Source organism: Macrobrachium rosenbergii, chromosome 14, assembly GCF_040412425.1.
Source record: "Macrobrachium rosenbergii isolate ZJJX-2024 chromosome 14, ASM4041242v1, whole genome shotgun sequence".
Lineage (NCBI taxonomy): Eukaryota > Metazoa > Arthropoda > Malacostraca > Decapoda > Palaemonidae > Macrobrachium > Macrobrachium rosenbergii.
In genome coordinates this window covers 34,492,781-34,519,883 of record NC_089754.1, presented here as the reverse complement: position 1 = coordinate 34,519,883, position 27,103 = coordinate 34,492,781, and the positions used below count along the sequence as shown (strand labels likewise).

The window sequence follows — 27,103 nt, the reverse complement described above, 5'->3', positions numbered from 1 at the left end:
TTCATTAGCTGGCCGGAGATGGGAGAAAGAGAATATGAATGGAGGTACAGTAAGAAATGAAAGAGGGTTGCAGCTAGGGGCCGCAGGGATGCTGCAAAGAACATTGAGTAATGTCTGCAGTGTACGCGTGAAGTGCGCTGACGGCACTGCCTCTCTACGGGGGCCCTCGCGGAAGCTGGCGAGTGAACGTGGCGAGTTGACCGGGCGAGTTGACCCCTCGAGTGCACCTGCTGTTTACAACCAGAAGGTGTGTCCGTTACTGGGGACGTTCTCGTTCAGCCTTGACCTAAGCCTTAACACCCAATGCTCCTTGCAAAAAGACTAGAGTAGCGTTATAGTCCACTAAGGTTGAGATTATATTGTGAAGCTGTTTGCGATATGAGATGGGGTTTTGCTTGTCATCAAGCTTGAATTTTACATATATACAGTATGTATATATATATATATATATATATATATATATATATATATATATATATATATATATATATATACAAATAAATATATATATAAATAAATATATATATATATATATATATATATATATATATATATATATATATATGTGTGTGTGTATGTGTGTGTGTTTGTGTGTGTATGTGTGTCAGTCACATAAATCTTGTTTTTAAAAGTTTTTCGCCAGGTCTTCTCTTACTAAAAAAATAAATGTTTCTTACATAAATGTTTCTGCATACGACTTTTTTTTTAATCCTTGACGAGGAGAAATTCTCTCTGGAAAAAGGAAAAAATTCTGTTGAGATTCTTTTTCCTCGGAGAAAGTTAGAAGAAACTTTCGGAAGCCTTGTTCGTGAAACTAAATTTTGGTCGAAGTTCCATTTTCAGTATTTCCTGAAATTTCTATGACAAGATTTCAGTACAGGTTTTTCGCAATTTTTAACAAGTTATTCAGGTTCCTAAACAGTTGTGAGTTCAACATAGCAACCTTTCATTTTCAAATAAAAAATTAACTATTTTCCAAATGAAAAATGATCTGCCATCGTAGTCACTGTCTTTGAAACTGGAGAATGATCAGGAAATTAAATGGCACATTGGTGTCTTTTAAGAATTCTCTCCTTATAAATAGTTTCTAGGGGTAATGGGTCCAAGTGAGGCAATAAGTCAATCCAGTGAGTATGTATATTTATGATAAAAATTAATGGAATAAACTTTTATATAAGTAGTTTTTGGTCCCTTCTTTAATTCCTACTTTCCTAAGGTCGCTGAATCGTGACGAGAAACTTTAGCCTATTTATTATAAAAGAGAAAGAGATAGAGCGAGAATTTTATGACCTTTTGTTCTGTCAGCACCTGCTCTCTCTCTCTCTTCTGTTTTGGTTTCTTTTTCTGTCCATTTCACTGTCTGTTTCCTCTCTGTCTTTTACCCCATCTCCCTCCCTTTAGTTTTAGCTTCTTTTCCTCTCTCTCTCTCTCTCTCTCTCTCTCTCTCTCTCTCTCTCTCTCTCTCTCTCTCTCTCGCATTCGTTCTGCTCTGATTCATATAATCGGCAAAAAAAAAGGATAATCTCCTTCAGATTTGATGGTAAACCCAGGGTTATAATTTCGAGAACCATTACGACGTTAGTCATTACCAAGTCAACCTGGCTCACGGCATAATAACTTCCTTTCGACTGTTATCAGGTGATCTTTAGAGCACTGGGAATGCAACGCTGCTTCTGTAGACTAGCAATAACAAAAAGATCGTAATTTAAAGATTCTTTATTTAATATTTCTTGGATTACAGTGCTCGTATTTGTTTTTTTTTTTTTGGGGGGCGCGCAGATAACAAGGATGTCGATGTATTTTGTTCTTCCATGTAAATCATGTTTGTGTTATGTAATTCTGAAAGAGAGAGAGAGAGAGAGAGAGAGAGAGAGAGAGAGAGAGAGAGAAGAGAGAGAGAGAGAATTTGCCTGTACGCAAGCATTGAAGCAAAACAGTATGGTACTTGGTGCATTTTGGATATTCATAGTCTTTAATTATGTATATTATTCAACTGCAAGTCAATCATAGAAAATTCATATGAAAGAATCAAAGTCTGAGGATAAAAATGGAGATAAATGACACATAGACACACACATACATAAATATATATATATATATATATATATATATATATATATATATATATATATATATATATATATAATGTATATATATATACATATACATACATATATATATATACATATATCTATCATATATATATATATATATATATATATATATATATATATATATTTAATATTATAATATACATAGAAATTGTACATCAAGCCCGTGTATTGAACTTGACTTCCTCTTTTCGAGGAAACAAAATAATCCCCTCAAGTGCTACACAAAATATGACCAACCTCACCACAACGAAAGCAAGTTTTCTCTCTTGCTCTCTTGAGGAATTAGCTGGGGTTTTGCAGTTGCCTACGTGGTTCAACAAACTTAATGGAAAGCTTTCTCTTGTGTAATTATGCTTGTTGTAAATTAGAAAGAGCATTGTTTATTTATACAAGAATAAAAGGATCAAGTAACTTATATAATAATTAAAATGGACAAAGCTATTTGTATGAGTATATATATATATGTATATATATATATATATATATATATATATTATTTATTTATTTATATATATATATATTTATTTATTTATATATATATATATATATATATATATATATATATATATATATATATATATATATATATATATATATGTATATATATATATATATATATATATATATGTTGTCGGACCCAGTTTCTTCCTTCAAAGGGCCCAACACTAAGGTAAGCGTCCGGCGTAGGGCGTGTACCATAATTATTGTTAAGTAGGAACAAGTGGCTCTTTAAAACAGTTATTAAATTGTAAATTACTGAGGTTAGAGGGAAAATGATTAATTGTTCCCGTTTCTTCTTTATATTGGTAATTTTGTCTTACAGTTCCACCTATAGTTCTTAACTGTTTCTTAATGGTTCGAGACTTTAAGATAATGGTTTCGAGACTTTGAAATAATGGTTTCGAGAGACTTAACGAATTAGATTACGAGGACTATTGTTTGAGAGAGTCTTTCTTCACTAACACACTTCTTCTCTTTCTGTCTTTTCTGCTTTTCCACACTTCGGAATAGTTCTCTCTCTCTATCTTCCCTCCTTTTTCTCTCTGTCTCTCTCTTTTCTCTGCCACCTTTTTCTTTGTCTCCTTTCCTGTATGCCTGTCCTTATATCTCCCATTTTCCTTGTGTCAACCATGACGTCATATTCTGGGCAGGTACTGTTTTCTGAGGCACCTCCTCCACTTGCTTCATTCCAACTTTTGGGTGTGTGTTTTAAGGAATTCCTGTTGATTATTGGGTTTTGCTCCTTGTAGGATTTCCCTAGGTCTCTGGCACTGATGGCGTTTGATTGGCCAAAACATCTAGGCTTGACCTGTGGGCGTGGCTTATTTCCTTTGGGCTATCCTCGAAGTCAAGGGGTTGAGGTTTTTCCCCACTGTACTAACCATAAGGTTCCTTCGTAGGACCCTCGTGTTCTGAAGGCACGGCCAGATGCAATTTCTCTTAGCGCCTCGTTAGTGCCGGTGTGTTCTTGACGATATGGTTGGAGACTTGTTTGACAGACTGGGAGAGTTATTGCGTTATAGTCCTCCGTACTGACCCAAATGGAAATAGGATATTTCTACTTCGAAAAAATACCTTTTCTCTATTCACTATACAGTTCGGCCATGCTACCTAACTGGCTCCTGACAGTTTTCTAAATAAACAAAAAGAAGTATGGACTATGAGGGCTACTAACAATATGCACGTTTTGTATGACAAATTCTTCTATGTATCTGGCTTTAAGTATTAAAACAATCTTAAATGATATAAAAGAGCAAAGAAACATTAGCAATTATCTATCCAAGTTACATTTGGATTTACTATTTGCCCTCATACCTAGCTGCCTAACAGGTGGATTTTAAATTCTTAAAGTAATCAATCTGTACAATCATAAGGCGGCAATCTTCATTTCTTTAACCGTTCTTCATGGATTTCTTGTTGGGCTAATTTTTACAAATGAATGATAATGTCCTTACTTGTATCTTGGGTGTATTCAAACATTTTGTAACTAACATGTGTAACTTACTTGTGTACTTGTTGCTTGACTTTATCAATGCAAGTATAGACTTCTGAATTGCATAGAAACTTCTACATTTTAATGACTAACTCAAAAGTATGACTGGCAACTTTCATCATTGAAAACAAAGTAGTACTTATGAATATTTTGTGACTGGCAAAACAAACCGGTAAGCTTTCGCTATTTAAAGTATCTCTAAGAAACGAAGATCGTAAACGTGTTAGTTCTACGGGAAAATAAGTAATTACTATTTCTACTTCTAGTGTTAGTATAGCTCATGCACTCCTTTCAATGTTGACATGTTATGGGTTATGCCAAGACTTCTCCTTGATGAGGTATCCTTAAAGTACTCACAAGTCTTACAAACTGTATTTCTCATTTCTTTACCTTTTACTTATGATTAGTACACTGATACAAATAAAATATTCGTGATTTGAAAACAAGATTCTCGTTGAAATCATTTAAAACCTGTCTTAAACTTCTACCTTATTCTTCTATTAGTGATAGTGGGTTGCAAATCCTAAAGATGACTGTTAACCCTTCTGACTTTAATACGTTACATTTCAGAAATTTTACTTTACTTTCTTGCTTCCTAAGTAATTCCCCCAGTTAAAGGAAAAGTAAATTCCTTACGGCGCCTTAACCCCAAATTCTTTTGTTACAAGACCGACTAATTAAAGTAAGCATTGCAACATTATAAAAAAATAGTTTCATTACTAAGTCAACCAATGAAGGCAAACTCAGCAACAAAGAAATCAAATACCGGGAATAATAGGATGAATTGACGGGTTTGTTCTTATCATTATTACTGAAATGTGACTCTTCTATTTCTTAGGTTATATCTAGTATTTTCTTCTGAAGTAGCTTCTTCTAATTCTTCAGTCAGTTCTGCCTCTTTAACTTCTTTTGTTCTCTTGACTTTATCTTTATTTATCAAAATCCTTCTTCTTCTAATGATTCAGCATATGTGGAAGGTATTACTTCATTCACCTTTTTCACTTTCACCTTAGTCTCTTGCACATCTATGACCTGGTATGGCCCTGTGAATTTAGTGGCTAACTTGTAATTAATTCCACTTCTTACTTCCTTCTTGAGGTAAACTTCATCGCCTATCTTGTAATCTACTGGCCTTAATCCTTCTTGATACCTGTCTATCATATTCTTCTGAGCTTCCTCTAAATTCTTGTGTAATTGCTTATGAATTACCTTGAAATTCCCAATTCTTATTTTCATAATGTCTTCAGAGTAATTAGGCTGTAGTGGCTGATTTAGCCACGCATATGGTAATCTTGGTTCATATCCCATTAAAGCTTTCATGGGTGTTGCTTGAGTACTTGTATGATACTTAGCGTTTAGTGATAACTGGACTAAAGGTAAATTGACGTCCCAATCAGGATCCTGTCCTACTGTATGCCTTAATGCATCTAGAACCTTTCTGTTATTTCTTTCTGCCAAGCCATTACTAGCTGGATGATACGGTTGTATCGTTACCTTTTCTACCTTGAATGCATCACAAATTTCTTGAACTAATGAGTTATTGAACTCGGTGCCATTATCAGATATAATGAGCTGTGGGGCAGAATACCTACAAAATATCTTATCGAAAAGAGCGATTGCACACTCTTTTTAGCTCCTTTACTAGTTAATGGTATTAACTCTGTATATCTAGTGAGTGCGTCAATACACACTAATATATTTCTATTCCCCTTACTCGTGGTGTGAAGATTAGTGATTAGATCTATGGCTACTCTTTCAAATGGAGTCTGGGGATGGGATATTTCCTAGAGGTACTTCCCCATCTGTTCTTCCCTTGTAACTGTTGCAAGTATTGCAGCTCTTCACGTAAGTACTAACATCCTTGTAAATTCCCTTCCAATGAAAAGATCTTTAAACTAATCTAACTGTCTCATCCCTTCCTGGGTGAGCTCTCATGTCATCGTCATGCATTAACTCAATGACTTTATTTCTTAGGCTCCTTGGTACTATTCTTTTATGGAGTACTCTAGTAATTGATCAAATGGGTCACACTCGTGACACATCCAAACTAGTACGTCGTCTATGACGTTTACCGCGTCTACAAGGCATCCAATTCTGTTACTTAGTTCTGCTCGTTCCTTTTGACTAAATTCTCTTTTATTTTCTACAAAATCGAAGATCTCCTTTAAATCTTCATCACTTTTTGTTCACTTATGAAATTTTGTCTGGAAAGTTCTCCTGTGTAATGCATGGTAAATACATTGCTTATGAATTCGGCCTGTTCTGCTTCGTGACCTATCATGTTTATACTATCAATTTGGTTACTATGCCTTGATAAGGCGTCTGCCACTTTATTGGCCTTCCCTGGAACATATTTCAACTCTATGTCATAGTCTTGGGCTGTCATAAACCAACGAGCTCTACGTCCGGAAAAATTTGGATTCTTAAGCATTTCTACTGCGGCGGAATGATCAGTGAATACAGTTATCTTGTACCCGAATATGATATACCTGAAGTGTTTTAAAGCATCTATTATGGCTAAAGACTCTAGGTCTGTTACTGAGTAGTTTACTTCTGTGAGCTTTAGCTTTCTACTGTAATATGCTATAGCATTATATTTGTTATCATGTCTTTGCATTAAGCATGCTCCTATACCAGTGCGACTTGCATCTGTAGCTAAAAAGAATTCTTTACTGAAATCTGGGAAACTAAGTACTGGAGAATGAGTTAACATTTCCTTTTAGTTCATCAAATGCTTCTTGTTGCCTTGTTTCCCATACGAATGACACGTGTTCCTTTAATAACTCCGTCAGCGGAGCGGATATTGTTGCAAAATTCTTTATGTACTTGTGGTAAAAACCTGCTAATCCCAAAAATGACTTCACATCCTTCTTACATTGAGGTGTAGGATACTCTTTGATTGACTTAACCTTTAAGTCGTTTACTTCCACAACTTTTCACTTAGTGTGTGTCCCAGGTAGTCTATTTTCCTTCTGAGGAAATTGCACTTCTTTAATTTCAATTTAAGATTCGCCTTCCTTAGTCTCTTTAGTACTTCTCTTACCAGTTTTATGTGTTCTTCAATTGTATCTGTTGCTATTATCAAATCGTCTATATAGCAATGTAAAAGCTAATAAATCACCTAAAATCTTATCCATTAATCTCACAAAGGTTACTGGGCTTGATTTCAGACCAAAAGGCATTCTCACATATTGATATCTACCGTTGCTTGTGCTAAACGCAGTTAATGGTTTACTTTTCCTCGTCCAAAGGAATTTGTAAAAATCCTTGCAACAAATCTATTGTGGTAAGTATTTCTTGGATCCGATCGTTGTGATAAGATCTCTCATAGACTGTGGCATTGGATAAGGATCATTTTCTGGTTATCTGGTTTAACCTTCTAAAATCTACCACTACTCTGTAGGTTTTATCCTTTTGGAACTAGCAAAAGTGGGAAAGACCATGGAGATTTTGATGGTTCTATTATTCCTTGCCTATCCATTTTTTGTACTTCTCTTTCAATGATCTCCTTCTGGGAATGGGCTGACTTATAGGCTGGTATGTAGATTGGCTTTGTGTTCTGTGGAATGTCTATTCTATGCGTTATTTCACCTGTGTTACCTAGTGTATCGCCTTCCATAGCGACTATGTCTTGGTATTCACTTAGCAAATCTATGAGTTTCTCTCTAGCACAATCTTCTTTAATATCTTTCAAGTGAGACCCTATCTTAGCTCTTCTCAGTTTTATGTCCTGAGCTAAATTTTCATTTCTTTATTGATTGGTGCTACCGTTTCCTTCTCTACAACCCAATGGGAATGGTGTATACCTCTGCTAAACTAATTCTGTTCCTGTGTTAGCCTAACCTTTCCTCCTCTGTTATTCATAACCTGCAAAGCTATTTTACCCTGCCTGACTTCATGTAGACTAGAAGAGTAATGTACCCCCTTTACTTGCGCTTCTTCAGTAAGCGTGAGAATTTCCTTCCCTTCAAAATTGGATTTACTGTACATTCTATCCATGCGCTCTCCAGGTTTAAGTCTTAACTCCCTGTCTAATTTCAAGTAAGTTTCTTGGTTGGATTCTAAGTGAGTATTTATCTGTTGAGAGCTTGTGCTGTATACTGAATATCTTCCCTCTGTCGTGTCTTTCTTTAGAATACTTCTCAATGAAGAGTGCTCTTGAGTCGGGATTCTTCCTGTTAATTTACATAGAGGTATTCTAGAAATTTCATGACCCCTTCTAATCACTAATTGCTCTCTAGGTGCATTAATGCTGATACCTTCTCTAGCCATAGTTGGATAACCAATAAGCAAATGTGCAAACCCTAACTGTATATCTCTTACTACTAGAACCTTCTCCTTTAGTGAAATTCTTCCTAGCTTAAAAATGAAAATCTATTTGTCCTACTATTCTGATATTATTACCTGAACGTCTGTGATTCTGCAGTCTACTGCTGGGTTCAAACTTAAGTGAGAAAAATACATCTGATACACCTTTTCTGACATTATATTCTTAGGACTCCCTGTATCAAAGAATGTGGCAATAGGTTTCTAAACCAACATGTGCGGAAATACTGGTCTATAATTATATTCATTCCCTATATCAACTTTGCTAACCTGTCTAGTTTGGCTTAGGTTTTGCAATCCGGTCCTTCCCTCTATTATGAAGGAAGACCCATTATACCACTGGAGTGAAAATTTACCATTGCGTCATCCGATATACTCGCAGTTTGGTTAGTATCTTGATACCTATTTGGGTTTGAACTCCTATTCCTTCTAGCTTGTGGAGACTGACTACGGTCTCTAGCCTCTTGACTGAGATCTATATCTAGGTGTTGAAGCAGGTCTATTTCTGCAATCTCGAGCGCTATGCCCGGCTCTCTTATGGAAAGGGCAGTGCTATCCCTCGACAGTCACTGGCATAATGTCCCTTCTTCTGACAGTTATAACACGTGACTGTTGAAAATCCCCTTGAGTTGTATTACCTAACGTCCTAATTCTGATTCTATCTGGATTCCTAGAACTATTTTGTCCTCTTTCTTCTTGTCCTATGGTGACTAAAGGTCTGTATACGGGGTTCCATCGTGGTTTTCTACCTAAGATTCTTGCTACTTCCTCTTCGATCTCAGCTATGTCATCTGAAGTCTCCCATTTTCGGGTCATCCTTCCAATAGCTTCGGCTGGCAAACTTCCAATCATGAATGCTAACCTAATAATGGTTTTGACATCAACTACTGACATTTTATCTGTCTCTGCCCATTTAGTGGATGTGACTAAGTGACCCCATTCATTCATATTGTTATATAGCTGGGAACTCATCCCTTGGTAGCTTCTTTTATCTGCCTTATAACAATGAGCTATCCTTGCAAGGCTGATAACGGGATCTGTCTCGCCTACTGTGGAATATACCTTCCTAAAGAACTGTTTCATTTCTTCCCAATTCTTAAGTCTCTGATATGTCTCAGAATGGACATATCGTTCTAAGTCTCCCCCTGCTTCCAGATCCAGATAACTCTTCCTTCACTGAGTTTTTCGCTATCTGTGCCTATTATGTTATTAAGATGTATGCCTACCTGCTCTATCAGTTTTCTAAGTTACAGGCACCTGACCTTCTTTCCTTCCGATGAAAAATTTGGCTATATGGTTAATTGCATGTCTTTTATGTGTACCTACATCAGCAGAGACTGGGCTAGTTGAGTGTGTTCCCCTATCCATAGTTAAAAATTGGTTTGACTTCTTGTGTAAACAGGAGTTCTTACACTATTAGTTTGTGCCGATCTCCTCCTGGGCATTTATTCACTAATGACCAACACCTTCTTAACCAATGAGTATAATGGCAGTAATAACAAAGCCAATAAAGTCAACCAGTTCTTAAAATAAAAAAAAATCACAAAAGGTGATAAACACTTCTATCTTACTTAAAGTAAATCAATCACTAAAATTTCCTCGAAATTCTAAATTACCGATTGGCGGTGTTAAACAAAAAAAATCCCTTTAACTTCCAATTATCCTTGACAGTGCTGGTAAAACAAATAAAGAAATTATCACTCGCTTCAAAAAAATTAAAGAAAAAATAATCTTCGAAAACTTTTATGATTCTGAAACACCTTTAAGCGAACAAAAAAACAAGTTGAGATTTCTCGATCGAAAAATATATAAAATTCAGCTAATGAATGTTACATAAGAAATTAAATGCTTAAAATAACCGTAGAATGACACAAATAAAATACCGAAATTATGGGTTAGTCATGCCAAACGTTAAATAAAGTTTAGTAATACCAAATGTTGTATAAAATTTAGTAAAAGGATCGATAGGTGCTTAGTTTAAAGAAAGAGAAAGAAAAAAACTCTTGTTGCCAAGTCTATTTAATTTAACTATGAGTTTTTGTTTTCAAATGAATATCAATACAAGTGTTCTTAGTCGACTTAATTTTGTGTGTTTCTAACTCAAAGAAAAAATTTTTTTACGTGTGTGTGTGACCGTAAGGACATTCTTACTGTGAGTCGTTTTTCTCTCGTCTTTCTGCGCGTATTCTCTCGGCAGCTTGATTTCGTTATTCGTAGGCTTTCATCAAGGGTTGGGTTGTTCGTTCGTCTTCTTCTTCGCCTTCTTCTTCACCGTCCTTCCGTCACTGCGCCTTAGCTGGGGATCTTGCTCTCACTCGATCACGGGAATCATCGTGGCGTCGACAGAAAGGGCCTCTCTCTCTCTGGGGCGTAGTCTTCTGCTTTGTCGTAGCGTTGTGTGTGTTTGCGTGGGGCGTATTTTTATTTCTTCTTTGCAGAGTGGCGTATGTTATGTTTTGTCTTTGGTGTTTTCTTTGATCACTTGTTGTATTCTATTTTCAATTGTTTATCTCACTTCACTGTTTCGCCAACTGTTCGTGATCACTACATGTACACCCGCGGGTATCTCACTTAGCTCTTGTTATCCCACTGCTCTCGTTATCCCACTGCTCGCCACCAGCTGTTGTCGGACCCAGTTTCTTCCTTTAAAGGGCCCAACACTAAGGTAAGCGCGTCCGGCGTAGGGCGTGTAATTATTGCTTTAAGTTTTGGAACAAGTGGCTCTTTTTAAAACAGTTATTAAATTGTAAATTACCGAGGTTAAGGAAAATGATTAATTGTTCCTTATTCTTCTTTATTGGTAATTTTGTCTTACAGTTCCACCTATAGTTCTTAACTGTTTCTTAATGGTTCGAGACTTTAAGATAATGGTTTCGAACTTTGAAATAATGGTTTCTGACTTAACGAATTAGATTACGAGGACTATTGTTTGAGAGAGTCTTTCTTCACTAACACACTTCTTCTCTTTCTGTCTTTTCTGCTTCCCACACTTAGAAATAGTTCTTTTCTATCTTCCCACTCCTTTTTCTATATCTGTCTCTCTCTTTTCTCTGCCACCTTTTTCTGTGTCTCCTTTCCTGTATGCCTGTCCTTATATCTCCCATTTTCCCTTGTGTCAACCATGACGTCATATTCTGGGCAGGTACTGCTTTTCTTTCAAGAGCACCTCCTCCACTTGCTTCATTCCAACTTTTGGAGGTGTGTTTTAAGGAATTCCTGTTGATTATTGGGTATTTGCTCCTTGTGTAGGATTTCCCTAGGTCTCTGGCACTGATGGCGTTTGATTGGCCAAAACATCTAGGCTTGACCTGTGGGCGTGGCTTATTTCCTTGGGCTATCCTCGAAGTCAAGGGGTTGAGGTTTTTCCCACACTCTTACTAACCATAATTCCTTCGTAGGACCCTCGTGGATTCGAAGGCACGGCCAGATGCAATTTCTCTTAGCGCCTCGTTAGTGCCGGTGTGTTCTTGACGATATGGTTGGAGACTTGTTTGACAGACTGGGAGAGTTATTGCGTTATGGTCCTCCGTACTGACCCAAATGGAAATAGGATATTTCTACTTCGAAAAAATACCTTTTTCTCTATTCACTCGATACATATATATATATATATATATATATATATATATATTTATTTATATATATATATATGCGTGTGTGTGTATATATATATATGTATATATATATATATATATATATATATATATATATATATATATATATATATATATATATATATAAATTCTAAAGCTGTCTATTAGAAAGCGCGTAGGTAAAGCTGTAAATCACTGGCAAGCTGAGGTTTGTACTAATTACCAAGGCAAGGTGAGAGCTTAGTCTTTTTGTTTTATTGCACTTTTAACGTTTCTTTGATACTTCGTCTTTCGTCTCTCTCATTTTTCTCTTTTCATTATTCGATTTTCCAGGTTGTTTAGTTTAGTTCAGAAATTCACAAATTTCATATGGAATACAAGCGATAAGATATGAGAATGGCCTTCATAAGATGAGCGCATTGATACTCTGGCAAAAAACAACGAAATAAATTGAATAGAATCCATTAACGTACGCTTAGACGAACTGGAGACAAACTCGAGTTTTAAAGAATTATCTCTTTGCAGTCTGCCTTTCTTTCTGTTTATTCTCTCTCTGTCTCTATCTGTATATGTGTCTACCTATCTAGCTATCATTTTAGTTCTTTTTATGTCAATTTCTCTCTCTCTCTCTCTCTCTCTCTCTCTCTCTCTCTCTCTCTCTCTCTCTCTCTCTCTCTCTCTCTCTCTCTTTCCGTCATCATTCGACCATCTCTCTCTCTCTCTATCTATCTTCAGTTTTGGTTTCTTTTCCTATACATTTCACTGCCTCTCTCTCTCTCTCTCTCTCTCTCTCTCTCTCTCTCTCTCTCTCTCTCTCTCTCTCTCTCCCGTCATTACTCCACCATCTCTCTCTCCTCAGTTTTGGTTTCTTTCCCTGTACATTTCACTGCCTGCTTCTCTCTCTCTCTCTCTCTCTCTCTCTCTCTCTCTCTCTCTCTCTCTCTCTCTCTCTGTCTGTCATCCACCATCTCTCTCCATCTATATTTATTTCTGGTTTCTTAACCTGTTCATTTCACTGTCTGTTTCCTTTCTCCCTCTTTCGCGTCATCACTCCCCACCCCCCTCTGTCTCTCTTACCTCTAAACCTGCAACACACATGCCCTATCCTGCACAGCCAAGGAAGCAGAGGAGTGAAACAATTCCCTGGTATGTCGTCAAATAAAGATGTTTCTCTGCATTTCCTTCCGATGCATTGGCGTGCCTGAAAATGAAATAAATAAATAAATAAATAAATAAATAAATAAATAAATAGGTAAATAAATAAATACATAGGTAATTAAACAAATAAATAAACAAATAAGTAAATAAATAAATATACGAATAAATAAATTTAAAAAGTCAAGTCCACTGGGTGAATTGTACCAGAAGATCTGGCAGACACAGATCTACTTGGACGAGAAATATAAGAAGGGGAGACAGAAGAGTATATAAATAAGCGGATTAATATATATATATATATATATATATATATATATATATATATATATATATATATATATATATATATATATATATATATATTATATATATATTTATATATATATGTATATATATATTTATTTATATTATAAATATTTTATTAGCAGTTCGACCTCCCTTCTTTGCTTTAATCGAAATATAAAAGCTCTCTCTTTGTTAAAGTAAGAGGGCATACCATGTAAGCAAAGCAAGCGAGTAGGAGTTATTTTGACCCGATACCAACCGTCAAAAGGGGTAGGAATTTTAGTTTAGAGGGATATCAGACCGAACAGTTTTTGCTAGGACCAACCTTAGCTGGATTGTACCTTAAACTCTTTTTTCTATGACCTTTGTACTGGTGAGCTTTTTGTCATTTTACAGATGCTATCTGCACCCACACCAAGTTGGCTTGTGGGAGGAGCCGAGACCAGTGGCAACCCAAGCTCCCCCAAGCCTCAAAGATGAGACGCAGAGTAAAGCCCGACGGAACCAGATGTGTTTCGGGGAGCCCAGTTAACCTTTGTCTCAGTCTTGAATTTGGGGGAAGAATTGCCATCGCAACAGACCAAGGACTTTTGATGCAATTGATCACTGCATTATCTATTCCAGCAGTAAGTCTGAAGGTGACAATTACTCCCAGTTCTCTTTCCCTTCAACTTAAACTCTCATTTTCGTGTTTCAAGTTTCCCTCTCCTAAACAGTCACTGACTTAGCAACTCTTAGCAAACCATATCCCATTTATGAAGTCAAATATATTAAATACAATTATTGTGGCCTAGTGGAATTGCATAAATTATCCTCCATGGTGTTAAAGTAATATTCTTGATCTAAGATTCATCCCTTGCAGTCAATTAATGACAAGTGAGAGTTTTTACGATACTGGAATGTTATTTGGATATGTCTCTTCCAGAATTGTGGACGCCTTGGACCTGGCCACCCTCTTGTTTGGAGAAGAATTAGCATCCTTGATACCAAGATCCTCAGTTCATGCGCTTGAAATTGCCTTACAGACACGTCGCAAGAGGTCCCGAGCCGTTGTGTTATTCAACCCTTTATGTTGAAATATCTTGTGTCCGAAGCAAGACAAAGTCGGAGCTGTTGTTAGCTCTGGTAAGAAATCAATTAATATTTTACTTTGTTGAAACTAGTTGTTTGAGTAACGTTGTTGATTTAGTTCATGCTTTCAGAATAAATCGCTATACTCAGTAATCTAGTCTCAACTGGCGACCTAATCTAGTTATGTTAAATTATCTGTCTTTTTTTTAAGTAACTTTCAGCCTTAATTGATAGGATTATGCTGGTCTTAGGTTAAGCAAGGCAATATAAATCACAAAAGTAACAATTAAACTCATCAGCCGAATGACCCACATAATAATATATATACATATATATATATATATATATATATATATATATATATATATATATATATGTGTGTGTGTGTGTGTGTGTGTGTGTGTGTGTATGTATGTATACACACACACACACATTATAAATTTAGAAAGTCAAGTGCAGTGGGTGAACTGTACCAGAAGATCTGGAAGACAGACCTACTTGGATGAGAAATATAAGAAGGGAGGCAGGAAATTGTATAAATAAATAAATAAATAAATTAAATTGTACCAGAAGACCTGGAAGACAGAGACCTACTTGGAAGAGAAATGTGAGAAGGGAGGCAGAAGATAAGTGGAGATTTGTGGAAGATAAAGCGCAGCAAAGACATGAGCTAGCGGAATTCCACAGTTGACCCTTTGCGTCACGCTGCGTTAGTGGCGATAATGATGATGATAATGATGAGATTGCAATGCCAGGGAAATGGAACGTAGATCTCCACAGTCATCTCTTCCCATGGAGATTTAATTGTAAGATTTTTTTGCAGCTTTCAATCATTTTTTTTTTTACCCTAAAGATTTTCATGGGTCAGAGACCTGTAAACTGGTCTTGCTAGAGTGACTTGCACTGAGAAGGTAACAGGTTAGCCCCACAATGGGTCATGGTAAATGATTACGTGCTCTTTATACCGACGAAATTGCCGTTTCTTGCCGTAAATTCCTCGTGCATTCCTGTTGTCGGTACAATTAAAAAAATATTCTTTTCCAGATTGACTGAACGTAATTTACACCTTAAATATCTGATAATAAATGGTTTAAACTGTCAAAGGAGAAGTTTTCGTGTTTTGCCTCATGAAAGTTGAAAGTACTAATATTCCCATTAGCATGATTGGTCAGTTGCTTATTGTGAAATGGGTAAGGCAATATTATCGTTATACATTTCCAATGCAGCACGAAGGAACGAGTGCTTGAGAATATTGCTAAGTCCACGTCGGAAGGCGAGTGAAGGTACTTGTTCCAAGCCCCGGTTTTCACTCACCCCCGACGTGGACTTTGTGATATCGTTATACATTGTCTAGTTTTCCTTACAGTAAAGAAGTCTTTTGAACTTTATAATACCTTAGAATGAGGTTTTCATTCTGAGAGAGAGAGAGAGAGAGAATGTCTTTTTAGCTTCATAACACCTTAGGATGAGGTTTTCATTCTGAGAGAGAGAGAGAGAGAGAGAGAGAGAGAGAGAGAGAGAGAGAGAGAGAGGCCCACGGAAATAAATTACGACGATTTGCTGCTCAAAGAGGATTAACCACGACCCAGCATTCCATCCTTTTGGTTGTCGGTTAATTCAGGGTACTTTTTTAAAGCCAAGGGCACAGTTATGTTTTTCCCCAACTTGCACCTGCCATCAGGAGACGATTTCACAATAACTGTCTCTCATAAGAGCACCAGAATACTGATATGTAACCCCAGCCTCTTGAATCTAGCAGATATTATACGTGCACTATACACACAAACACATCAGCGTAAGGGAAGTGCACACACACACTAATTACTATGAATAAATGTATTCGTACGTACACATACGTACTTACATAAGAACAAGGTACTCGTCTTTTGAAAGACAAATGGCATCTTCAATTAAAAGTTTACATTCCCGTCTAACCGAAATTGATTTTGCCTCAGTTTTTCTTTCGCCTCTTGCAAATATTTTTTCCTTGGTAGAAAGTTTTTTTTTGTGTGTCTCCAACTTTTTATTCCTCTCACATTGTTGTAAAGAATGTCAAGAGAACGTGATTTGGCTGCATACTCTTTTCTTTTGAAAAAATAAATAGCATTTTCTTTGTTCATTGTTTGCCATAGCTGGAGAGTCATCAAACTGCGTAACAAAATGCGTATGCAAAAATGCCTCCACTAAATCAACAATGGTGTATGCAAATGTATGAAATTACTTGGCAATCCCAACGGCATGTACAAGAAATGAACGAAATGACACGTAAAATTAAGAAGAATTAAATTTAACTCGTACAAAAATACAAGAAAGGTGCACGAAATAACTTATAGCACGAAATAATAAAACAGTAGAAAAAAAAAAGACTATGAAAATTTAAAATTGGCCCGTACAAAATTAAAAAAAAGTTCTCCTCAGTTTTAGAGAGCTTAATAGAGTATTATAAAAAGCGGAAAAATAAGACAGTGGACATTTGTCTCTATAATGACATTCAAGCTTCATCTCCTGCTTTAAGATCTACTGGTGTCATTTCGAAAACAAGACAATTCCTATAAAGCTTTCAGAGTTACCGGAAAAACATTAATTCTGCCAAATTCTTGTTCCTAGTTCTTCTGCTATCAAATGCACTACATGTCTGTTTCTGCATTGTTTTACGCTTCACTGCTCTTCACCTATTATACCTCCCGTTTTCAATCGCATGGTCAGCTCAGACCGATTTCCAAACTTATTGTATTTTTTGCTCTGTATTGTATTGCCGTTGTGTATCTGGAAAGGGTTGTCAGCTGAAGTAAAGTATTGTACTGTTAATAGTGCATGTAGGTATGTATATATATATATATATATATATATATATATATATATATATATATATATATATATATATATATATATATATATATATATATATATATATATAGTATACATACAAAATACAGTCAAAATCATACTATGTCACTAACTTTTAATTAAATCATGCCATTTTAATTATATTCACAAGCTTTATCATTCATGTGCGACTCATTTTCACGACTGGCAACAAGTTACACAAAGACAAATTAACTAAAGAAGACTGACAACAGAGTTAATCATCCGGAAGATAATCAGCAAAATTGATTTTAAAAAATTATTAACTCTAGGTTCTTTTATATCTAATTACTCGTGAAAATTGCTTTACATAAATCATTTCTTCCTATTCCATCACAATCACCGTATGCTCAACAATGAATTCGTCTAGCCAAACTGTAACCTAAATACTTCCTTAGTTTCTTCTCCCTGTACTTTGTGAATGGTACTGGCAAGATTGTTTTCGCGAATGACTTGTTGCACACTTTTTTCGCGACCACTAATGACTGAAAAGGCATTTTATGAAGACATAAGGGTTATATCACTCTTCCACGAATCTAGGTAAGCGCACAAACGGCGCACAGAACTCGCTTGTGTGTGTACGAGTCTGAGTGAACTCGGCTTTCTAAAGACAATGTCCGTGTTTACTCTGTGTGTGTGTGTGTGTGGTGTGTGGGGATACACATGAAACAAAAGACATATAATCGTATTCCAGTAATGGGATTCTAAGATGTGCGTGGTTTCATCTCCCAATTGTCGTGAAATAAAACTCTTAAACACAGGACCACGCCTCCTAAACTGGAATCTCTCTCTCTCTCTCTCTCTCTCTTTTTGCCTCTGGCTTCAAACACATGACCTACGCAAGACGACGAGGAAAGCCCGCGAAGGGTATAAGAAACTGAAGGCAATTACGCTGATAATTTCTTGGTGTTTCCTTTGGTTATTTTTTCACGGGGAGGTAAATTACGGCAGTTGTTTGGCGTATCGTTAATCCGTTGACCCATTTATCTCATTTGCGTAAAAGTATGCAAAAAGTGATCTGCAATAACCTATTTATTTTGGGGAGAGACTTTCATATCGAGGCAGGTCATGTCTGTTTAGCATAACTAATTGGTTTGACCATTGCTCTAAGGTTAAGCGTTATTATTCTTGTAATCAGACCTGTTTAGAATATGTACTTGGTTTTCGCGTTGCTTTAGGGTTAAAGTGCTACTATTCTTATAATTACTAAATTACTGGGCGAGAGAGTTCCTGATACTGCTGTGATGTGAAAAATGTATTTCTGTTGATTTTTCTCAACTATCTGTTGTTTTCTCATTTAAAAACATTCACGTTCATTTTAAATTTCTATTACTTTTCAGATAATTATTGTAATTGAGTCTGGTTGTTTCTTTGTCAAAAGACATAAAGAGAACTGTGAAATAACAAAGTCTTCATCTTATTATAAGAATAAATTCCGATATCGTTGTCCTCTCTCTCTCTCTCTCTCTCTCTCTCTCTCTCTCTCTCTCTCTCTCTCTCTTTGTATTTCTTTAACAAATGACGCAACCGTTTGCTTTGTAACGATTTCCCGAAATAACTGCACTTATGAGGTCATTAGCAGAAACAATTCTTCTTTCAGTCATCACTCAGCTGTATCTTTATCATCAATATCAACAAGAGTAGGAATACCCATTGAGAGAGAGAGAGAGATGGGGGGTGGGCCCTCGTCTCTGCCGAAAATGGAGGTCAAGGGTCATAGCTGTTTGCGATAGCGGTTGTTATGAAAATGGCTACCCAGATTTGCCGTAAATACTGAACTTTGGCTTCTCATTAAAATTGCAAAAGAAATTTTAATTACAACAGTTTTTGTCTCCAGGGGTTTGCATGCTATTAACCCTTGCGTAACAGGAAACTCCAGTTTCCTCTTTTTTAGACTGAGTAAAAAATGCTCCGATTTTTTTAATGAATTTTTAAACGCTGAATGCTTAGACAAGGGAGGGGGTGTTATAGAGGTTTACACCTTCTACTAATACTGCTGATACCGTTCCTCTTTAAAGATGTTTAAAACCGGCGTTCTTGTAACATATTTGGTCCGTAGGTTACGTGGAATTCATACATAAGGGGCGTAAACAGAATGCATTTACATGAAATTTCAGTTTTAAGCATTTTAAACCCTGTACTTATGTCAGCCTAGGAATACCTGCATTAATTTGTTATACATAGTTGTCTATGTATCGTATATACACAAAGAGAAACATTATAAATACATTTTGTATATATATATATATATATATATATATAATATTAAGATATATATATATTGTGTTATTAGAATTAAATATATATATATATATATATATATATATATATATATATATATATATATATATATATATATATATATAAATAATTTGTTTGTGATTGTAAGAGTATCCTAGTATAAATGGGAATTCTTATTAATAAAAAAATATGTATGTAAATAAATACTATATCGTTATTCATTTGTCATTAGTCCTACTACAACTAATTTCCCTTTTAACGTAGATTCTAAGAACCATCTCTCCTTTCACAACACTAGTTTACATACCTAGGAAGATAAACTACTTTTATCATACAGAATTTTCTTCGTATAACCATTAAAGTTCATAGGAAAGTGTGAACTGAATATTAAAAGTCTATCATCTGAATTTCGTAATTGAAAATATTAAAAGCCAAAAACATATGTCTGACTTTCACGCCAGAGTAATAGCGAGACCGCTATTATTTTCAACTGTCGGTATCCCCCAGGCATGAAAGCGTGGTTGCCACTCGCCTGGAGGAGAAGAAGCTCGTTCACAATTTGTGGAGTATTTTTTCCCCGTCACAACAAAAAACTAGACGCTTGTTTGTTCCTCCATATTCAAGTAGGTAAAGAATGAATGTGGTAACGACCATTTTCTTGTTTTTTTTTTTTTTATATTTCACTAACGCAATGAAATATAATTTTGGGAATGGGACAGCCTTCTTGGTTCGCAGTAAGTTTTTAGGGGTGAGGTTGCTAGCCCAACGACCTTTTCTTGACCCCAACGCACACTTATACTCATTTGCAGCTCGGTGAACTGGTGAGCGGCAAGCCAAGTACAATCCACGAACCCAGCAAACTTGAGCCAATTACTTCATCACTCACCCAAAGGGGCCACTTTAGCTAACTGCATTCTGCATTTCTCTTTGTTTAGCTATGCAACACAAATGGACAGCAATAACTATAGTACTACTAGCTATAACTATAGTACTACTATAGTACTACTAACACAATTGATATTATTGCTACAAATCTACTTCAGCTGCTATGACAATTGCTGATCTTGTTACTGCAACAACCAATTTTCCCTACTTTTGTATTTTTGTTATCATCAAGTGTTTGCGCATCTGCCCTCAGTACGGCAGTAAATTATGCGATGGCATTGCACCGTCCTTCACCAAACCTGTTACGGCCAGCTACAGAATATTTATTATTTGCCTCCATTTGTCGTCAGTAGGCTAACGACCTTATATGAACTCCCAGCACTGTGCTGTTAAGAAAGGTTAGGAAGAGTCATCTCAACTCCAGAGGAAAAGATACTCGATCACCTCTTGAAAGGTTATAAAATAACCCACTTGTCATGTTTCTCAGTAATATAATATAAAATTGTAAGGTAAGACTAAGCCTGGCGGACAAGGAGTGTTCATCTTCTTTAAATCAGGTTTCAAGAAGGTGCGGTTGATTGTATCTGGTTTCCAAAATCCTTGTTACAGATTTAAGTTGTTTATTTTCTTCATTAACTCATCTTCGAGTATCTGATCTTTGAAACAAGCACTCCAACATACAATCTAAGAAGCATCATAGTTTATGCTCTGGTTGGTACTGCTTAGACGATAAAAGATGGTAGACTCATGTACCTTGGTGCTCGATTATTCTCTGGGAAAAGCTTCTTCCTTTTGAGGTATCATGCATAGAACAGTATCTCTGATGGTTTCCTTTGTCCTATAAACGTTAGTGTAGATCCTACCGTATTAGGGAAGCAAAACGCCTTTGCAATGACGTTTTCTGTTTTTTTAGGAAAGACTGTCTCACGAATTATTATGAATTCAGTATCCTTAATTCAGAGAAACAAACCCTAATGGTTTCGTAAAAATAGGTTACTTGCTAGGCCGACCTTTACTGAGATATCACGATACCCTAAGAACTGTATGAAGGTATCGAGAAATTGGTTTTGTATGTGCTATGAACTAAAGTTCTCGTTCGAGATATCCATAATTATTAGTAGGCCAAGGAAAGGAATCTCGTTACCCCTTATTCCACTTTCAATTTGATGCTCGGTCTAGGGTTATCTGATACGTTAAAAGTCGTGTTGAAATTACCCCATATCAGATACCATTAACGAATTTAGTGCCCCCTCCTACACACATACCTCACCCAGGCTATATAGTGAGACTTAATTGGGTTTGAATATATTTCACATATAAATTTCCCAAACTAAAAACTATCATTAAATAGAGAGACATTATTGGAGATAATGTCCTCAGGCTTTGTCCTGACCAAACGGGAAATGGTCAACTAATTAGCTGGCAACAAAATGCTACTATGTCATTTGCTGTTCTCTGTGTCAATGAAAAATCCAAATCTAGACTTACCAGCTTTATGAATTTTATGCAGAAATCTTGAGAATGTGGGACGTGAAAGGGTCAAAAAAGACTCATACGAGAAAAGGACTTGCTAGGCATGTCGTCATTTTAGAAATAGAAGGCCCTGCCCTTGAAATGAGAAGTCTAACAAATCAAGCTTGTTTCGGTAAGCTTTTTATTTAATTAATAATCCGAAGTTAAGGATTACTTCTCTATCCTGTTTTTTTTTTTTTAAATGGTCACGGTTCACGCTATCTTCAATCAATATAGACGACCGAAAGTGTTTTAAGCACGTCCCATTTTTCGAGTTTCCATGTTTAGGAGAGAGAGAGAGAGAGAGAGAGAGAGAGAGAGAGAGAGAGAGAGAGAGAGAGAGAGAGAAATTTCATAGCTCCTAACAACTAATCCTTACGCAGCGACCCTTAATCAATTACTTTCTTTTTGTGTTTTTCATAGCTCTTATTGCTGGGCCTATAGTTTTACCTCCCATGATTACAAAGTGGGTTTCTTGCAAAATTTTGTACTAGCATTTCAAGCAGTATTAATTTTTTTTTTTTTTCACTTTAAAATGTTTATTATCGTTGTCATTTAAAAATACAAATCGTATCTAGCTTAGGAATGCAAAACATATCTTTACTCAGAATGGGAAATATGCTATTTTCAAGAAATGCAAATTGTAGGCCTATCTTCTGAAATTGAAAAATGCTTAGTCTTTTCTACTAGTATAAACTACGATCTTTTCTACAAATACAAAAGGTATTCTTTTCCAGAAAAGCTGATTAATGTAATTTCCTCATTGAACAAATATTATATCCGTTAAAAAAAACATGAATGTCAGTTTCACGACTTAGGCCTACCTTTATCCCTGCCGCGGATAATGCAATTACACAGGCACATACGACGAGAAGACGCATCGTGAGATTTTTTTCACGTTCAATCGTTCCTCGTTAAGATGACCATTTTGCACCTCCAAATCTTGCGATCAGTTAGTGATCATTTCATGATCGAGTCGATGTTTGTCATGGAGAGGATTTTCATACCACTACCTTCGAAGATCATGGCACACGCAAAACTACTTTTCACTTTTCCGCAAGTGGCTTATATACCAGACTAACTGGCAACTCAGTTAGTCTCGGCTGAGTTGCCAACAGTTCAATTAACACTTGATATTTTATGGTAGGAGTTTTTCATCTTATTATCGTCGTTGTTATCGTTTTCACGCGGCTAGAATCTAAACTAGAATATTATTCTACACTCATACCTCGAATTCAGATTAAAGAAAAAACCGGCAGGACAATAACAATGTTCAATAATTGCAGTGAAGTAGGTTGCATAAAAAGTTAGTTACCACAATCCAACATACAAATCTTTCGTACTTGAGCCGACCACCGTGACATACATTCGGTATCCTATGCAGGCAGGTGAGCCAAAAAAAATTCGCTAAGGGTTTAGTCAGTATTATCTTACACATTCCAGATGGTAGTTCATCTTATCTCGCTATTCAAATGAATTGCGAAAACTGTGGATTTTTATGCTGTTTTCTGGAGAGTATCAGAGACACGTGATGTCATGTTTCACGTGAGATCTTGATTTCCCTTAATAAAATCAGTTAAACAAAAGAAGAATAGTTTTCATTGATAAGCAAAAATTAAAAAAACAAAAGTCATTATGGTTTGACTTACATTCTTGACTAACCAGGAATATAAACGTTAATTTTTAAACCGAAAATGACAATTGCAAAGGTTAAGAATTAATATCGGTGCCTTTCATATACTGCACTTTATTGTTTGCGGTTTAGTGGAGTTTGTCGGTTGTGCTTTTGTAAATTAAAATCTGCCAAGATAAATAAAGCACACTCATGCAGACCCGAAACCTTAATAAAAGAAGGTGGGGCACTAGGTTAAATGCTTCTCTGTTGTAAAACACCAAGCGTTGCTGAAGCTTACAAAATAATAATAATAATATGTGAGCGATCAGGTACAAGCGGTGCTTGACTATAATGAGGCCTAAAAGCTTAAAGAACAAGTACAAGATTCCATTAATGCATTCACCCTGTTTTTATGCTGCTTCGAGAATAGAAAGACCATTAAATATAATATCTTAGGTATGTCAGGCGTCATCTTCTGCATCATAAATAAGAATTCAAGAGCTGGGGTTTCGAACCTAGAACTGTCTCGAACATCGTACAGTTAAACATGATGTTTTTTCTGATGCTTTTTTTTTAAAATCAAGCTGGCTTAATTCCTGCACTGGTTCTTACTTTTTTGAGCAGCTCAAAGGGTTAGAAAGTGTCCAGGCCGACATGACAGATCGAGAAAGTTATGACTAACGACATAGCTGAACAACTGAACGAAAAGTGCTGCAATTGTCCGAGTGAGAGCTTCGAGTCTGAATGTCGTCCACCTATTAATCTGTCCATCTACCCTATCATTATCTATTCGAGAGCGTATATGGACGATATGGAAGGAATCTATACAGGTTACCAAGATGGTGAAACTTCTAACCGATGTCCTCTATTCTCCATATTCCTGCTATGAAGTGATTGTATAGTTCTAGCCGATATTTACGAGTGCGCCGTTAATCACTATTTCCTAAAAAATAACCGCCACTAAAATTTGAAAACTAAATGGAATCCCTGCTCAGGACGGAGAGATATGGGCACATTCCAGACGCGTTTAAGTAACACATTACTATTGTGCCTCTCTTAACCTCAGGCCTGAACAGTAAACTATGTGCATAATAGTTAGGTGGTTGTATAGATTTATAAAATGTCAGGAAATAGACTTCGTATACTAGCCAAAATGATTGGGTGAGGTTGATAGCACTGTGCCCATTTATGGCCCGACTAAGACTCATAACAGTCCACTAATTATCAGGTACCTAGACCAATACTTAAAACGCAAAGGAGCTCTAGACAACGACTCTCAATTATGTGTGGGTGTGCGTATTTGTGTGTGTTTGTCCATTTTGATGTAAAAGGACAAAGAATTTTACGCTACCTCCTTTTTCCCATTGCTTTTTTCAACACACATCTGTCAACCGCAACACTTGTGTTGAGACTAAGCGCAATTGACTAGTAAACAAAGACATTGCTCTGTGAACACGTAAATTGTTTACAACACAGTGGTTCATTTGCATATGTTGATTAGGTAATAAACTCTCTCTCTCTCTCTCTCTCTCTCTCTCTCTCTCTCTCTCTCTCTCTCTCTCTCTCTCTCTCACATATACTTACGTAATTATGCGTATTTTTTCTTCAAAACTACCCTTTTATTTTGTTATTACTTTTATTTTCATTTATCCCTTTTAGAAATACAACTTCAAGAACGCACATCGATAACACTTAACGTGCGTATGTGATGGTACATAAATATATATATTTTCTTAATTCTTCGCTGGCATTACAATGTACGCATTTATCAAGAAAATCATTATAAAGTTTCTTATTTTCTGGGGTCCATAGTAATCGTACATATCTACGTACACGTAGGTGTTTTATTGATGGAAAATTTACGTATTTGTTCATACACAGTTCATTTTTTAAACGACGATAATATTATTACTGGTATTAATCGTGCAGGACATATATGATTATCTTAATTATGATTATTGTTACTATTATTTGCTCCCTCCCGTAATATTTTATCGTAAAATCCTCTTTTATAAGGATTTTAAACTACGCGTTTAACGCTTATCAAGCGGATGGGTGCTTTGTCACTCACGCTCCCCGTGTGAGTCAGGTGGGTGGTCACAAGGTGGAAGAAGAACAGGTGGAATCACGCGCAGGTCAAGACGAGTCAGTGACGTCAAACGGAACCCAGAACTACTCACGGTCAAATATTACTGCAATGCATTTCTAGTCATAGGGCACTACTGCATTGTTTTATAGTTTAATTAGTTCATTATTAAGTAGTTATAATATGATAAAATGATATTTCTCTTTACAGAAGAAAATATATTGTCATATACCCTATTGTAAATGAAATACGACCAGGATAAAATAATATATTACTTGAATAAGAATAAGAAGAGAGAGAGAGAGAGAGAGAGAGAGAGAGAGAGAGAGAGAGAGAGAGAGAGAGAGAGAGAGAGAATTCTGTCGTGAGTTTTACTTAACCTAATAAAGACCTAGGCCTATATAGATATACGAGTATAATTTTATATATGCCTACTGGAAATCATGAAGGGTTTTGGCCATAATATTAGGCCTGCTTACTATAGTTAATTCACTTTACTTAGATATATCTGCCTGAAGGGCTCCCTTAAAAGGACTCCTATAATTGTCTAAAAAAAAAAAAAAAAGCTTTCTTTAGCAGCCAAGTTCAGGGAGGCCTTTTAAGCGAGCTCTTCAGGAGGAGGAATCTAGCTTAAGTAATGTACTATTAACCCACGAACTGACAAAAATGCAGAGAGAGAGAGAGAGAGAGAGAGAGAGAGAATCTTGTCATAAATTTTCCTTGTCCCGTAAAAAAATCTTGGCTAGACCTATGCGCCTATATGCTGTAAGCCTAGGTATTTTAGTTTATTGCAATGGGCCTGACAACAACAAAGAGTTAACAAACAATATGAGAGAGTTGATAATAGGCTTAAGCAAAATCACTTTCATGAAAATTATATCAATCATCAAACAAAAGTGTTGCATATATATAGGCTTATAAAATAAAATAATTATACAAAAAGAAAGCATAAAAAGATCTGAATTGTAAGCTTTATAAACATGCCTTATAAATAGATTAATCAACATTTTTGTATTCAAAGTCAGCTGATAATAAACCAAACCATTTTCATTTAAGAAATATTGAATTGGCTCTCTCTTTCTCTCTCTCTCTCTCTCTCTCTCTCTCTCTGTCTTACATAATTTCAGTTCCAAAACAGGCTAAGCCAACTAAAATACTCTTCTATTGATATAGCAAAAAAACAATATTTACCTGGAGTTATATCCTTTGTTGAGTAGGCACAGCAGTATCTTTCAACTGGTGTGCATTTTTAGGATGATAATCTAAGAGCATATGTCTATGGCTTTCTCCATTATCACCAGGGACAAAATGAATGGAGCATATTCTTGCGTTCTTCACACTGAAATCATCTTTCCTTTT

The 27,103-nt window shown here is 36.0% G+C and overlaps 1 protein-coding gene across 3 annotated transcripts in view; it reads right to left on the bottom strand.

The window, feature by feature from the left end:
* Window positions 1-23,084, bottom strand: part of LOC136845913 (trypsin-1-like) — a 42,517-nt gene extending 19,433 nt beyond the window's left edge. For 2 of the 3 annotated variants that reach the window (XM_067116399.1, XM_067116398.1), the window contains exons 1-2: window positions 22,868-23,084; window positions 13,104-13,227 (exon numbers count right to left, since the gene is read on the bottom strand). In XM_067116399.1, coding sequence (XP_066972500.1) covers window positions 13,104-13,227; window positions 22,868-22,924 — 181 coding nt within the window. In that variant the 5' untranslated portion in view covers window positions 22,925-23,084. The remainder of the gene's footprint in view (window positions 1-13,103; window positions 13,228-22,867) is intronic. The other variant, XM_067116400.1, reaches the window with a different exon arrangement.
* Window positions 23,085-27,103: the final 4,019 nt, after the last annotated feature.